Source organism: Penicillium chrysogenum (assembly GCF_028827035.1).
Source record: "Penicillium chrysogenum strain IBT 35668 chromosome Unknown utg000002l_segment0_segment0, whole genome shotgun sequence".
NCBI lineage: Eukaryota > Fungi > Ascomycota > Eurotiomycetes > Eurotiales > Aspergillaceae > Penicillium > Penicillium chrysogenum.
In genome coordinates, this window is record NW_026622750.1 from 4,902,938 (window position 1) to 4,918,909 (window position 15,972).

Below are 15,972 nucleotides of genomic sequence, written 5' to 3' on the forward strand. Positions count from 1 at the left end.
AGGGGGTGGGGTATACCGGCTTTTAATACTTGACGGCCACGGAAGTCACTTGACGCCTACATTTGACGAAATTTGCGAGCAAAATAAAGGTAATACCTATTTGTATGTCTCTGTACTCCTCTCACCTTTTACAACCCCTGGATATCGGCTGTTTTGCGGTGTTAAAACGTGCGTACGGCCGGCTAGTTGAATCAAGAATGCGCGTTGGGATACTGTATCTATGCACTGTTATTATGAGGTTGGAGATCAAAGATTGTTTGCTCGCGATTTAAGCGCATCCTCTCGGCTTGTAGGATCATGAAAATGCACCGAAGTGAGGGTAATTCCGTTCATTCAGAGCCCTTCTCATTTCCTGAACAATATTAGCTTTAAGTATCCCTGCTGCTGATCCCTCAGAAGGTAAAAAGGTACGGTGGATGAGGAAGTCTCACTCAATAAATGGAGGGGCTGGTAGCGTAAAGTCCGGTGAGATACATTGCAAGATACCAGACTATTATAGAAGGCGGTCTTACTAAGGCCATCATTTATCCAATCAGAACCTGCAGACTTCGGATCTATTTTCCGGGAACCAAGTGATAAGTGTTTGGAGGTATAGCTGTTTTCGAAGATTACTGTATAGGCTATGGCTTTATACAGCACTAATGGGGTGCTGCATCCTCGGGGCCACTCTGCTGCGATGTCGATGGTTCACTGTCATGCATTAGCTTGTGGATCGATATGTTAGTCCATGACTTACATGTTCTGTTGGCAAAGATTAGGAATGGAAGAGACGACAAATAGCTATGGTCCTTGCGCTCGTGCGATTGTCCTCGGTTCTAGATCTCCTCGACTTCAGGGTCAGTAGAACTCCAGACAGGTCAAGCTAAGATTCACATACCTGCGACGTGGTATTCGCGCTTGGGGATACACGCGGGGCTGTCCAGTAGATCAGCTCAGTCGGCTGGAGCGGAGAGACATCAGAGATCTTCGCCTAAACGTTTGGACCAGCCAGCGAAAATCTTGTCTCTTTGATCGGCTGGCTGGTTGCAAAGTGGATTTGCTAAGCACAATATCTTCCCCAGGCGCTGTCTGGCTTGCTGGCCCACGTTGTATTCTGTAAATGTCAGTACAGTACAAATTTCAGTACAGGGTCAAAGGTAAGAACTTATCAAGTGCTTCAGGCACAAAACCTGCTTGACTCTGCGTGGTCAAATGTAAATAAATTGTAGAGCAAATTGCCCGGGGGTAGAAGACATATTTATAGTCTTCTCGGCTCATCCTGTTTCGCAAGTGCTCTGCTTGCGTGGAGGGGCACCTCCTAATCGAGGCCTGTTGAAACCCGTGTCTCCTTTTCACCGCAATTATTTCCAGCGACAGCTGCTTTTGCCTTTAGATGCTCAGTGAGAGAGACTAGTAAGGGTTGTGTTGAGAAAAGTGATGCTGAGTCGGTCAAGAAACGTTGGCTGACTGTTGAATCTTTTACGGGCCTCTTAAATTGAGGCTTGTGGGAGAAATTTAATCCGCAATGACATGCTCATATCTCTTGTTTTTGATCAGCGCATCTTTGAGCAACTCAACGTTGAATCACCGAAAAGTGCCTACAATTCCATCCCTAGAAATCATGGGATTTTTGCCTGGCCTCGCTTTAGTGTTGTGCTGGTTGATTGTGTTGTGATATGAGGCTGGTGCAGATCAGGAACCAAGCCGCTCCGTCGGAATTAGCTCCGAAGTGTCTATACAGACGACCAAGTTGATTGGAAATCAACTTGGCTAATTGTTGTATATATAGGCTCATGTATCCCTCTGAAATAATAAGTCAATTCATACCTCTGAACTACAACAGATTGAGCTGTGTGGGTCTGTCGGGTCTAGACGGCAGAATGCGAGGTGACGGTAGATTGTGCGGGTGCTCGACCCGTCGACCCGTTGAAGCTTGGCCAAACGTTGTCAACACTCAATTTTCGAACTCGTGACGACGAAGAGACATTAGTCAAGATTTTTTTTTCCCGTTTTATTGATTTGGGCTTCTTTTTTGGGTCACTATAAGTTTTACAATGTTCTGTTTGTCGAGTTTCTGAGAATTTCAACGAAAGTGAAGATGCCCGGTTGAAATGTGTTTCACTCGATGAGCGTTCATATCTGGCCCTTAAAATAGTGAGGCTTTATTAGTTTCCCCACCAACCCATTGATCACTTTCCCTTTTATCAGATTTACTACTAATCACCCACTAAAATTAAAAACAAATTCCTTCAAAAGCTGCTTGCGTTTATTGACCAACCTAGCTCGGTGATCGTAAAACCCAGTGCATAGTTACCTGCGGCTGCATATTCTATAAGAGACACCAAGGCATGATGGAACTAGTATTGCCCAGACCTTGACTTTCTCCTGCGGACAAAATGGATGCCTCGAACAGCTCGCCAGACCAGGAAAAAGGAGAACAGCAGCCCTGTGAATTACCAAGCCTTAGTAATAAGGACAATAATGTGGAAGCTTCTGATCATGTCCCTCCATTGGTAAGTGAAACCATTCGGCTTCAGATGCTTTGGCTGACCATCGTAGACTTCCCCTTCGCAACACGAAGAAGAAACAAGACATACCTTGGCGACCGAGCCATTTCAACCCACCTTGAAGGTGCTAGCAGACCTCGAACGCGACGATCCCAAATTTGCCTTTCCAGCAGCTCGACTTGTTGGACTCTATCGACGCCTATGGGAGTCGTGTGTGTCCAAGCATATCGATGGCCAGAAGCTAGAGCAGAGCAATCAGAACTTGAAGGAGGCTGGTACACACCTGAGAAAAGAGAGGGACGGACTTCAGCTTCGCCACGACAAGCAGCTAGCTCGACTGCGCTTTTTTGAGCAGGCACTGGAATCATCTCGGGAACGACTGACTAGCCTACTCGATGACTGGAACTACCCCTACAGTCCCAATTTGGCAGGGCTGACGGACGTCGCAAGAGAAGAGTAAGGAATTGCCTATTTCGGGTTGCCCTGTCCTATATTGGCAACATAGAAATACTACAAGCGGCGACGCAGTGCAAGGGAAATTACACCGCATGCAAAGCAGGTTATATATTCCCGAGGCTTTTAACAAGAAGGGCACCAAATAGTCATTATTCATTATCGTGGTCTTTACTGAAATGAGTATACGAACAATCCCGCTCGATTCAGATCAACCTCACCCTTAATTACTCGATATAATATGTACCAAAAACCGTGGGTCCAGGGGTAGCGCCGGGGGAAGCCTAGTCAACAGGGAATGTGTCGAGAGACTCGAATACGGTAGAGATTCCGCACGAGGCCAAAGGGACAGTCGGAAGCCAGTGCCGGTTGCACGGACAGCATGCCAGGTGATTGTGTCTAGTAGCTGTCTGCGTATCCGATAGAGATTCTCCATGGCCGTTTCAACCCGTGGCAGGAAGAACAGATCCTCTCCTATAGTCTCACCAAATATCCGGTCAAATCGCACAAACCGAAATTCTATCCAGTGCACCTCTTTAGGGAAAAGGAGCGCTGACATGTGAAGGAAAATGTCACTAGCCCGAGTAGAGTTAGTCAGAGGATCTGGACCTGTCCACTTGAACCCGGACAGACTGTCGAGATCAGTGTAGAAAAGGCATTCGATAAAGGAAGACCCTTGAGTTTCGTATTCTGCAGGGTCGTCGTTGCCAAAAGAATCCTGCCACAGATCATTGAGATCAGTAGCGAGACAGGGAGGCGGTGTCGGTATCGGTATGCCAGAGGATTCATGCCAAATAGCGTGAAGATCGAGATCCAAATCGTAGTCTAGTAGTATTAGCACAATATATCATCAAGGCAACGGGTACAGACCATTGTTGTTTAATTCGTTCATTTCTGTTAAATGACTGGCCGTCGAAGGCTGTAGGGAAAACACGGGAGTGTATAAAGCAGCAATTTATCGTGGGTTGGGAGGGATCCAGAGCTGCAGGCTCAGCAGTTTTTATTCTCGTCTTATTACACTGAATCAGCACAAACTAGGGAAATTTATAGCCATATGCTATGTTCCCGAATGCGTTGAATGAATCTACAGCCGTGCACCGTTCGCCCCCGTCACCAACCCGACGACAGTTCACCAGCAGTATAGACCTTACCTAATATTAACGCTAATCCTTAGGAGATGACACGAATATATAGCGGAAAATCCAATCATTCTTTCTGCCCATAAACGCTCTACCACATGGAGTCTTTATCAAGGCTCAGGCTCATCGACGGAGTAGACTTGAAGATCGCTCCCTTCCAAGACCGAAACAACACCGTTACAAAGAGCCTGAGCCGCTCGCTTGCGCTCCCACAATACTGAAGCTTGCACATTGCAGAGCTGTAGAAAGATATCACTATCGCTTGCTAGCCACTCACATTCCGTCCACACGGCGGGCGAACCATCTCCCACTGGTGGGCCCCGTCGTCAGCCAGATTATCAGGGGCTCATCTACCGCCGGACCCTTCTACCTCTGCACCGCTTCGCTGGTTGGCACGACTGACTTCCATTCAGCGTGGAGGATTACAATTTACAGACAACGCGTGACGAAATGGGAAATTAGCGAAGCGACTGTCAATCACCGTGAATACACGTGCTCCGCATTCGGACCAGCAACAGAGAGCGTAGCCGTGATATGAAGTTTTAGAGCAAGCTTAGCGGCCAAATAAAATACTGATATATATACCATCAGAACACCACGCGACCGCCCCTCTTTCAAAGCACTAGATGCCAGTGCACTCCAAAAGCTTTGCATTTTCGATTGATTTTAGATGTTTTAGCTCTAAATAGTGCTAGTAGATAAGAGTTCTCCTTTTCGTCATACCTAATGAAGGAGACCAAAAGAATATAGACATCGATTTTAGCTCAATGGACCAATGTTGAGTGAAGACCAAGATTGTTGGCAGAAAAACCAAAACTCGTGGTCGGGTGTCTCGACAAATTTTCTTCCTTGGGAATTTGACTATGGCAATAGATGCATTGACACTGGAAACGTCGAAGCGCTTGTAGGAGCTATGTATCCGCTGGGAAATACACGGACCAGAGCTCTTACCGAAGGTTGAGATAAAGCCCTAGGAACCGCAATTGACGCTCCAGGAGTTAATGAAGCAGTCAACAGGAACACCACTTTGGTTCCCTGAGCCGGAAGTACAAGACCCCAGAAGCCACGTCGGGTTTCCTGGGGCCTATCTGACTCCTAGAAGATGCATCTGTGGTCCCAGAAATCGCACCAATGCCCCCAGGAACAAGATAGCTCCTAGGGCCAGGATGTGAGTCCCTAGATAGAGTCATCCCCAAGAATGTGACTGAAACATGTATCGAAAGAGACCCCCAACCCTCACAACAATTAGTAGGAAATTGGTTATCGATATAATTCAATATCTACAAACGCTATCCGACCGCACCTTGATCTCCGACACCATCCATCCAGGGAGTGGGTCACGATGCACCTCGCCACGCAATTGCTACAGAGCAGGTACGAAGATACCATTGCGTGGGAAGAAATAGAATCGGACACCGCGTCCGAGAGTACTTTCTCACCGAAACAGCCAGAAGAGAAGTGCCCAAGCGTGCTGTTGCGGATGAGGAGGAGCTGTACGAGTGAGAGGCTACTCGTTCTTATTACCTTATTGGCTATCTTTTTATAGAATAATTGGCAATTTGGAAATGAACGAGTAAATATAGTTTTGTAACCAAGGATCAATATTTAAAAACGTGCTAAGCTCCAAGTCTATCAGTCCATGAAAAAGAACCTTCGGGTGCGGAGAAGTGTTGAACGATTTCCTGAAGGGTGAGGAGACCACCCGACAAGCAAAAATAAATATACATATAAGCCAGCTGCACCTTTAATCCCCAATCACTACAATAGCGATCAAAGAAGTCAGAAAGTGCAGGTATGTACCAGAAAAATTGGAATTGGAACGATGAAACAATAGCATTCTTCGTAAGTCGAATTGCCTCGAATATCAAAACCAGCCACTCTTTGGGTTATTCAACCCGCTTCGCTCGTAGGGATGTAATTTTTTGTGCTGTGTTATCTATGATCTTAGTATACAGCGGTGTGACGAGAATGAGAAATTAGCGAAGGGACTGTCAATCACGCGTGGATACACGTGACCAGGCACTCGGCATAGGGATCAGCAACAGAGAGCATAGCCGTGATTTAGAGCTTGGAGTAAGCTTAGAATTGATACGAATGAAGTTCTGAACGTCCAAACTCACAGAGCCGTTCCCAGGAACATGACTGAACGCAAACTGCTGGATGGGCTGGATAGACTGATTGAGAAGCTCATTGCTCCAGCCGTCCAACCTATGATCGGTCCAATCCCCATAGGCCCGCTTTACATGAGCTGTGCCATATTCCCGAAAGTGAAGATGAGTAGCCTTACAAGCTACGTATGGTTCCCGGTGTCCCTATGTGATTCCTGGGTGGCTCGCCTGTTTCCAGGGACAGCTTTAGTGGTCTTTATAAAACCAAGGTTGGTGGATATTTACATAGAGCAGATCGTCAGTCTTTACTGATCTTTTGTATTGAGCCACATAAGCATGAGCATTAATTCGGGAATACTGCTCCAGCCGCAGGCTGAAGTATGATGATGGCTCAATTATTGCAGATGTAGAGACGTCAACGTCAAAATATTCTAGGGCAGTAATAATCATCCAGCAGCACCAGGAAACAGCGAAACTTTGACTTTCAGCCCCAGACCTAGGTCCATATTTGTGCCGGTTTTGCAGAGTACATAATATCTACCGCGAAGCGATAATTAAATAATCCTCTGGCCTTCAACTACTGTAGGCAGGTTTGATTTTTTTCGCCTCTTGTGTTGTCAACGCCGCCTCAGATTTCGGTAGCTACGGAAACCTAGAACACAACTTCTGGACTCAAGATTCCACCTCTTTGAAAAGAAGTGTCAACGCCATAGAATAAGGAGGCTCGTAATGTTATAACAATGTCCTAAAAAAGCCCAACAATATTGAGGCACTTGGAGCAAGCCGCAGAATACCTCCTTCAGCGGGGGAACATAGTTGGACTCCGCTGTGATTTCGGCTTATAAATAACTCGAAGTATTTCTGTCAGAACATGAATAATTTGCATCTTGCTAATATTTCACAAAAGACCTCATAGAAGATCCACGTTATGGTCTCCAATGCCGGCGTGAAGAAAACGCCCAATAATGATCGCAAGGCACCCAAACATCGCCAGGAAACGCTGGAAAATTTCCTTGGAGAAGCACAAAAAGAGGAAAACTCCAATGGAGAGGGTCCAAGTGATGGCGAACAAGGTGCTGCTGGACCAGGACCCGTGGACGACCGACCATCCGCCGACAGGGAGCAGCCGGATCAACCAAACTCAAGTCAAGGTTCTGATATTTCAGGAGACACACACCGTGAAACAGGGCCTTCGGATGAACCCCAGTTGAGGGACGAGGAAATGTCGGATGCTGAACCTGATATCACCAACGAGTCGACCTCTGATGGCACGGCGGGAGCACAAACACGTGGAATGAATGATTCAAGCGTCGGCCCGCAACTATTTGTGGACTTCGAGAAGTTGAACATAAATGAATGCCGTCGTGAAAAGAAAGGACGCCACGAAGATCCCCAACCAGGCGACATAGCCGGGTTTGGCGGCACAGGGAAAAGTCGGTTCTTCATTTTTCGGGTTGGTCCCGCCCAGGCCCCCAGGCACGTGTTTCGAAGAACAAGGGCGTATAGCACCGAAGGTTTCGAAAATCTGTCCCACAATCGGATTTCCCTGCTCAGATACAACGCCCCAAACGGGGATCGACATTGGCAATATACGAGAAGAAATATTGCCGGGTTTAGAGGCATCGCCATTGATGAAACGGAGAGCAACCTTAAGTGTCCACAGACATGGATCAATGTCGAATGGAAGGATATCAAGGAAGAGCATCGGTACTTGTTGGTCGACGAATGCAGCTGGACCCCTAGGACGGATGTGATTCGGTTGTCGGGCAGGAAGGTGGCCAGCACTGGAATCCGCGCAATCTGGACCTTGCAGGAGACTCTGCACATTAAGGCGATCCAAAAAGAGGGTAAACTGGTTTCACCTTTGCCATTTCCTTTGGCTACCTTCGAGGCGGAGAAAATCAAGCCAGAAAGATCTCGCACACCGGCTCAATTGGGGTCTTTTTCATCGACCCCAAAGAGACGATCTAGCATCTCAGGAGACAACATGGCTAATGGTATCAAACAAGAGCAAGAGCAGGAGACAAGTACTGTTGTCCCGTCCCGTTCCGCCACTCAGGACGCTCCTGGATCGAATGTTGTCGAAGTCGAAAGCAATGGGAGCAGTCCAAGCAAGAACCAGGCGCCTAAAAAATTTAATGTTCAAGATTACATGGCAAGTGTGGAAAAGATGGAGAAGTGGAACGCCATGAGCGAAGCCGAGAGAGAAAAGCGATACAGAATAGCCTTGGCAAATTACGATCACTACAGGGAGGAGAGGCTGAACAAGGGTGATGTGGAGGTTGAGGATGAACTTTGAGGCGAAAGTGAAGGAGCTGGAAATCAATCCCCGCGATAAAGATGTTATAGACTTGATTCTTTTGCTTTTGCTTTTCTTTTTTCTTTTTTCTGGCGAAATTTTGACTAAATCTATGTGTCAAGAAACCAGATGTTATTTTGGAATTACCGTCTTTGCCACTGAATCATGCGACATTTCTACAATGTGTTTTCCTTAGTTATTATGTCTGACCAGATTGTTAAATTCAGACCATTTTTGCTTTTAGTCAGATAATTACCATTGTAGATCTTACCGGTACGCTCGCCATACCTTGATTCCTGTCACAACCGAATCAAACTGATCATGTTGGATGTCCTGGTACTTTATCTTGGAAAGAGCCCTCTGCATTAATCACCCGCCACATATCGCGGGTCAATTCCAATGTTTCTTCATCCCAGCTGCCTTTTGAATGACGGGAATTCTGCTACGCCTGTAAACCACATAGAAGAAGCAGGAACGACAAGATCCCTCGAATCACCAGTGGCAGGATGGCGACGAAGGGCAAAATGAATATTGCGCCTCAATTATTTGGTTTGGAAATTTGATTGATGTGCCGGCTGGGGCCCAGCCCTCGTTACTGCCAAGGACCTAGAATCTAGTGCCTCCTGGGCTAGGGTTCCTGTGAGGGTCAATCTGATGATCGAATTCTGCCAACTCTATATAGCAGACATGATGGTAAAAGCAAATAAAGATATTTGTGAACACTGAAAGAGTTACAAGTAATCATTGACTACCTACAAGCTGCAGGGCGTCCGCTCGTCGCAACCACATTTTTATGACCGCTGCAACAAGACTGACAGTGCTAAAGGTGAGAATTGTAACATTGACTGTCCTATATACGCGCTTTCCACAGGATCGATTAATATGATGCATTCTCCGTTGGAACGATTTATTGTAAATCAACAACAATGAATTTGTACTGCGGATAGGTAGGGCTGGCCTGGATTCTAGCAAACAAATGCTGGAGAAGAATGATGACACACCCTGCTAGATCACTGTCATCTGCCGGAGAATCTTCTTCGAAGGCTATCTTTCTCGTCAAGAAGATGGGGGTTACTCTCAAAACAGGCGTTATTTCGTTGCCATCTGACGGGTCGGCCCAAACATTGACGTGTGATATTGGGCGCACATTTTCAACAGTTTCCCCTTCTGGGGAGCCTGTGATGTTTCGATATACCGCCGAAGGCAGATCTGAATGGCCTGTACTGTGCCAGTAACCCCAACAGGGACAAGTACCGGAAAGTAGTATGGTAGGCCTCGGCTTCACGACGCAACCATTCACGGTGGCGCTCGAACGCCTGGACCTCCACTTCGAGGCGCGCTTCAATGGCTCGCTGCCTCACCGCCCCGTTGAGGTGGGGCTCCACCAAGGGGTGGATATCCGCCGTAATGGGTTTGGCGTACTTGAATAGACAATCGGGACGCTGAAGGTCGCCCGACACCACATCCCAGACCTGCCTTGCTTTGAGATAGGAGGTCATGAGACGTTTCCAGGTTGCGAAATTGTCGCTACCTGGCACCGTTCCTCGATACCTCAAAAGGACCCAGTCTGCAGTAAGGCCTGTTAGGCAACAGTACGGTTGAGAGCACAGATCGTTGACGTTGAAATCTGAGGAGTATAAGGCAAGTATACCCGGAACCCTTCTAACCTAACTGTGACCAGTTTGCAGTGCGTAACACCTTTATGTTGCCACAAACCCTAACCTCGGAAACTTGGGACATATCGGCGATTCCCCAAAGACTCAACATATTGAACAGTCCACCGTATCTTATTGACAGCCTTGGGGAGGACACTCTGGTCTTCCCGTGCTTCGTTAATTGCAACACTATGAACTGATTTTTCCTTCCTTCTTGAGAGAAACTGGTCATATCGGATTAATCGCTATTATACAACCAAAGCCGCAAATATCGACATTACCTGCCAAGCTAAGAACCAAGCAACCGCATCTCCAATATTCTGAGAAAGTGACCATATGACGACACTGCCAATAACCGCAATTGGGTAATTCATCCGAACAAGCAGAAGTAACAATTGGCATCTTTCCGTGCGAGAGATCGGGATTGCAACCACCATATTCTCGTTGGGTGAAGAGGCTGCATAAGATTGGACGGTTCGTCAGCAAGATTCTTACCAAAGTCATGTAAGTATCATTCATTCATAGGCTCACATGTATCGACAGAATTCTCGAGAAATGCAATGTTTCGCGGCCAATTTCTAACTGGTACGCTGCTTTACATGACATACTTATAATAGATAGTAGAACTATGTACTTCCAGACAATGGACCTGCAAACGTTTTTTTTTTAAAATATATATCTTAGCAAGATTCCTTATGCGGTCCTTCTGTTTGTTTTTTCTTTTTTTTTTTCTTTTTTTTTTATTTCCTTCCATGCAAGAAGGGTTAAGAATTACATTGAGCGGGCGGGGCTGATTTTAAACATAAAATCAGGTAATAATTCAATGATTAACTAACTAAACGTATTTCACTAGTTACCGAGCTGGCCACCCCGAAACACATAGTAAAAGCGATAAATTCCTCACTTATATCCGAACAATCCACGTCCTCAATTTATTCCATTACTTGCCGATAGCAATTGGTAAGGGTTATTAACACTATATATCAATTTCAAGAGAAGTGGCGAGCTGCATTATAGTGGTATTGAAAATTACTTCTGTGAAAACGTGAAATATATATATGCTATAAATATCCCAATCATAGCTTCACAAATTTTCCTTTTAACTCCCCAGAGAGGCTAGATATCCGTAAATCCCAACGGCCCATTGTTGTGGATTGCATGTTTCAAAAACTCCTTATATTGGACTTCGCAAATATTTCTGTTGCACTGCTGCCCTGCATCGGGCCTCCGTCTATTCCAGAAGGAGGCAAAAGAAGAAGCTTCCGGCGAGGTACGGCAGCCTATGCTCCAGCGCACGACGTCGACTCTAGATATTCCCGACCCAATATGGTCTTGCGTTTTTCAGAGCAACTGGGCTCGTGATGCATTCAAGTCGACGGTCCCCTGTATGCTTGTATTCCATTTCGCCATTCTCGAATATCGGTCGGAAGGAAACGTTTCGGTAAAGCTTTAGTTTCATTTCGTCAAGACGGAAGCCTGGGTGATCTGGGCTGGTGAAAATCCAGCGACTGTTCCCAACAAAGCCTTTGCCTCTATGGTCTTTTCATTCTGGCCTAGGCTTCCAGCCTAGATAGAAAATCATATTATCAAGGGCTGACTGAGGATTTTACAATGGTACATGATTTATTTCGAACTTTCTGATACGGTGCTTTTTCCGAGCTCTTGTTAGAACGTTCAAAAACCTTCCGTGCACTGGTCAACGATGAGTCACCAGAAGGTTCGTATCGACCTCGGCCTCTTCTCCCTTTCTCCCTATAGATTCTGTGTATCAGGTCATTGGTCGATTTGTCTACCTGATACAAGACCTAGCCTCAGCTGAGCGTATATCACTGTCCCGCTCATACCTATGGCTAAACATTCAAACCTTCATATACCTTCAAGTGGCGTAGGCTGCTGGTGCCGAATGTGTGATCTCGACCTCAGATGACATTTGTTGTCTTTCCAGGCCTGGAAATTCAAAAGACACAGAGGAATGCTGATGTTCTGTCTTGCTTCATGACAGATGAGCTGTACCTTTGCAGACAGTCAGGCTATTAGCACATGTCCGCCTGCAAGGAAAAGGCGACACAAAGTCTCCTCATTCTTAGCCCACAAGTTGACATTGGTCATCTCAGCTACAAACCGAGAGGATAAGAACGGGGCACAGGCAAAGCAATGGGAGAGCTCATTGTCCAAGAATCACCTTGGGCATGCACGAAGCTGCATCATGAGGGCTGTCAGAAGTGTTGTGATGTACCCTGTTGGACAAGTGGTGTGTAGATTTGATTCTTCTGCACGCATTTTCCTATACAAGCCAAGCATATGTGAGAAGGCACAGTCATCGTTGATGTCACTGCAGCTGCAGGTTAGTCAAGCTGGCCGCGCGTATCCTTTGTCCGTTCATATCGTCTTCTAACATATCACGCATTAGTACCTCTTGCCAGGAAATCGCCGGATTCTCTACATCCTCTATCTCGACTGTTCTTTTGGAATAAATCATAAATTCGTCGAGCTCACCGCGCTGCGGAGGACACGTGGGGCATGTCACTGATCGAACAGGCAGCCACTGTAAAGACTTTGGCGTCCGAAACAACATCGAATCGGAGTGGTTGTGGGACCTCTTGGACTAGTCCCTAGATCCTGGAGCAAGTTTCTACCGTTAATCAAGGCTCATATGATGGTTGCTTTCGGAAGGATGGCCAGATTGTCTACTACGACTACGAGCGAACTAGCACTCCTGCGAGGATATCACCCCACAAAAATTCGTTTCAGATGGCATTGCTAGACCCCAATCGGGTTCCAACCGTGTTCTCTTAGCAGCAGAGCATGGTTGATCGCATGAACTTGGGACAGCACTTCGCAAAAGGCAATGGCCGTCACTTTGATCGTGGTGGATATTGATCTACGGAAGATTGGTTGAAATATAATTCGTCGTTGCCGAGGCATAGTAGAAGGAGCCGACCGGGTATTCTTGATTGCTTACTTCTCCAAAGCTCTCAGCAACATGGTTGTCTCAGTGGTAAAATTACTTCGATTCTCGCGCTCTTTGAGAACGAAATTTTCATAATTTTATAATGTTTAGCCACGCACGGGTTGTTCTATAGTACTACGTATTCAGGTTCTTCGAGTAGAAAAGTATATAATAAATGCGTTCAGTCGTAATCAAGCTTAGTAAAAGCAGTGGACTTCGAGCCTGAGTGAAATTGAAAGTGTAATCCGAAATACATAGAAATAGTGATGCGACTATACTGGGTGTAAATATATATATGACTACAAAACATGCTGAATCTACAAATCCACTCACAATATAATGTCTACCAGTCGCATCAATAAACTCGTTATAAACACGACATATTCAATGCACTATACAACAGGATATACCTTATTATGATCAATTACCTACTCTACAAGTGGTTATGGCGGTAGGTGACTGTGACACATAAATAAATAACCAGATAAATCCAGAAGTTGAAGTTCAACGCCCAATTAAAGAAGCTTACGTAATCCGATGGGGGTTGGTAAACGGTCCACATGGCGAGGTCTAGACGTTGACCACCTCCTTCACCGCCCGATCATTCACCACAACGCTCACATCAACACTCACATCAATACTCACATCAACACTCACGGCTCACCACAACAACATCTCACCAGGACAGGCATCCCAGCACAGCACCCATGTATCTGTTTCCTCTAAAATTTGCTGGCAGAATATCAAGGCAGGGGCTGGTAATACGGCAGTCGCTGACGAAGAAAGTCCAGTTTGGATCTTACTATTTGGGTGATTGAATTTGTGAAGATCTTTCTAGGGCTCACTCTATGTACCCAATGGCAATCATTCAAAATACGAAACAGATGATGGACATGTTGCACAGGTCTTTGCTTCTCCGAATACTCTTGGAATATTCGAATGCTGGTCCCTAACACCACGAAGAGGTGCCTGCACATCGCTAGAGGCCTTGTTATCGCAGCAATCCCCTGCGAGGCATATTGCTCACGCAGACCTATCCTGCGAGGTAGTCTTGTTGACGCAGCACCTCCCTGCGAGGATTGTTGTTGACGCAGACCTATCCTGCGGGGTAGTCTTGTTGACGCAGCACCTCCCTGCGAGGCATATTGTTGACGCAGACCTATCCTGCGAAGCACCTTTTTTACACTCGCGGGGCTCGTGGCAGCGAGGGAGCGCAAGTCTTACGTCGCTGGGCTCGTGGCAGCGACAGCCGTGGTCACGGAGACTCAAGCCCGCAGGCAAGAGAGGGACACCATGACACATCGGAGTGTGAGGACAGAAGTCCTGATCTTTTTGGGCTGGGAGTCCAGCCCCTTTTATATTTTTTCGGCTACGTCTCCACAATGGAACCAGTTGCGCAGGTGGTAGCGAGAATCACTCTCGTTGATAGGCGTCGAAGCGATTTGAACGACGTTGAAGGGGTGTTTGGAGACTTTGTGGCCTACAGAGTCAAGTCTCGACCTGGAATAAATCTCCTCTCAAATTTGTGCGTTGAGTGTGGTGATCCACTTTCGTCAAGTATTGAAGAGAAACTAACGCCGTAAAAATAAGAGTCCTCCTACATAACGTTGAATTTGCAATTAAATCGCTCAACACGATGGCACTCTACACCATATCATCCTGGTCATGGGGTCACTGTATCGTTGAAGAGAATTGAAACGTTTCGAAAACCCTAGAATAGTGTTCTAGACTTTGTGGTCGACAGTCACGCTCGATTGTACATTGTACCCGTGGTTGGCCTGTTTCGCCAAGAAGTAACACCCTTGGTCCCACTGGAGGCACATACGTCGAATTTCTACGCCTTCTGTGGTGAAACGCTTTCCGCACTTGTTGAGCAAAAAGTGGCACAAAGACAACGTTTCCTTGGCTTAGCAAAGTTTTGCAAACAAATTCTCAACGCGCTTGAAGTATAAATAAGACTTCGTTCTTCTGTGGTAGTTCCATCCACTCATGACAAATCAATTCTGTTTCCCTTCCAAACTGCCTCAAAGTCCCAAGAAACATGGACTTGCCGTATCCGGATCATCGAAGTTCGGAGCATCAGCCTCGCAGATATACTGCCCAACTTGTGAGATTTGGTTAATTCCTTTAATTAACGAAAACCCTTGAAAAGGTTGGAAGAACGAAATCTTCGCAATCGGACTGGGAATGAACGCCAACCTGAATCCACTGCCTCAATCCAGATGAAACCTGATGGAGTACCAGCTGGCAGAAAAAATCAACATCGGAGCAGGCGCCGCAGCGGTGATTCAATCAAACATAGTCAAGAATCAGTGACAGTCGATGATGCGTCGTCCGGGTTGCGCAGTCGCGCATATTCGACCAAGCAGTAAGCAATCACCTCCACTATCGTGTGCTGCCCTGACTTCCAACCTTCTAACAAACTAATTTCAGATTTGCCGGGCTAACGAAGTCAGTACACCCTCCTCGCATGCTGTCTGTCTATCTTGCCTCATTTATGTTTATTTGAAAGTTTTACAATCTCATTTTATATACAAGGGATGGGCTGACAGATGGATGCAGGGCGCGGAAGAGCAAGGACATAAGGCGCTCAATAACGCTGAAAAGTCTTGCTGCTGACTTCGACGTTCTCAAGCGTGAGGTGCAAGATCTCAAAATGATGCTTGTCCATTCCCAGTCCCTACCGAATGAACTGTGTCAGAAAAAGCGCGTCTCTTTTCAAGACAATGTCAGCTAAATGACTTGCAAATGACGAGGGAGGCTTCAAAGCGCCTTTTCTTCCTATTCTGTCTAAGCATCGACAATGGCTATGAGCCGGTGAAGTTGTTGTCTCCGACGTCGAGCATAGCGGTTCCCGATCGCCGCGGAAGTCTCGCGGTGGG

At 46.5% G+C, this 15,972-nt stretch overlaps 1 protein-coding gene across 1 annotated transcript; it reads left to right on the forward strand.

The window, feature by feature from the left end:
- Nucleotides 1-7,114: 7,114 nt before the first annotated feature.
- N7489_005075 (uncharacterized protein) lies at nucleotides 7,115-8,485 on the forward strand (the record flags this gene model as incomplete). Its single annotated transcript, XM_056710827.1, has 1 exon — nucleotides 7,115-8,485. One exon carries the CDS (start codon nucleotides 7,115-7,117, stop codon nucleotides 8,483-8,485), a length of 1,371 nt encoding a protein of 456 aa, XP_056569248.1.
- Between the last annotated feature and the right edge of the window lie 7,487 nt (nucleotides 8,486-15,972).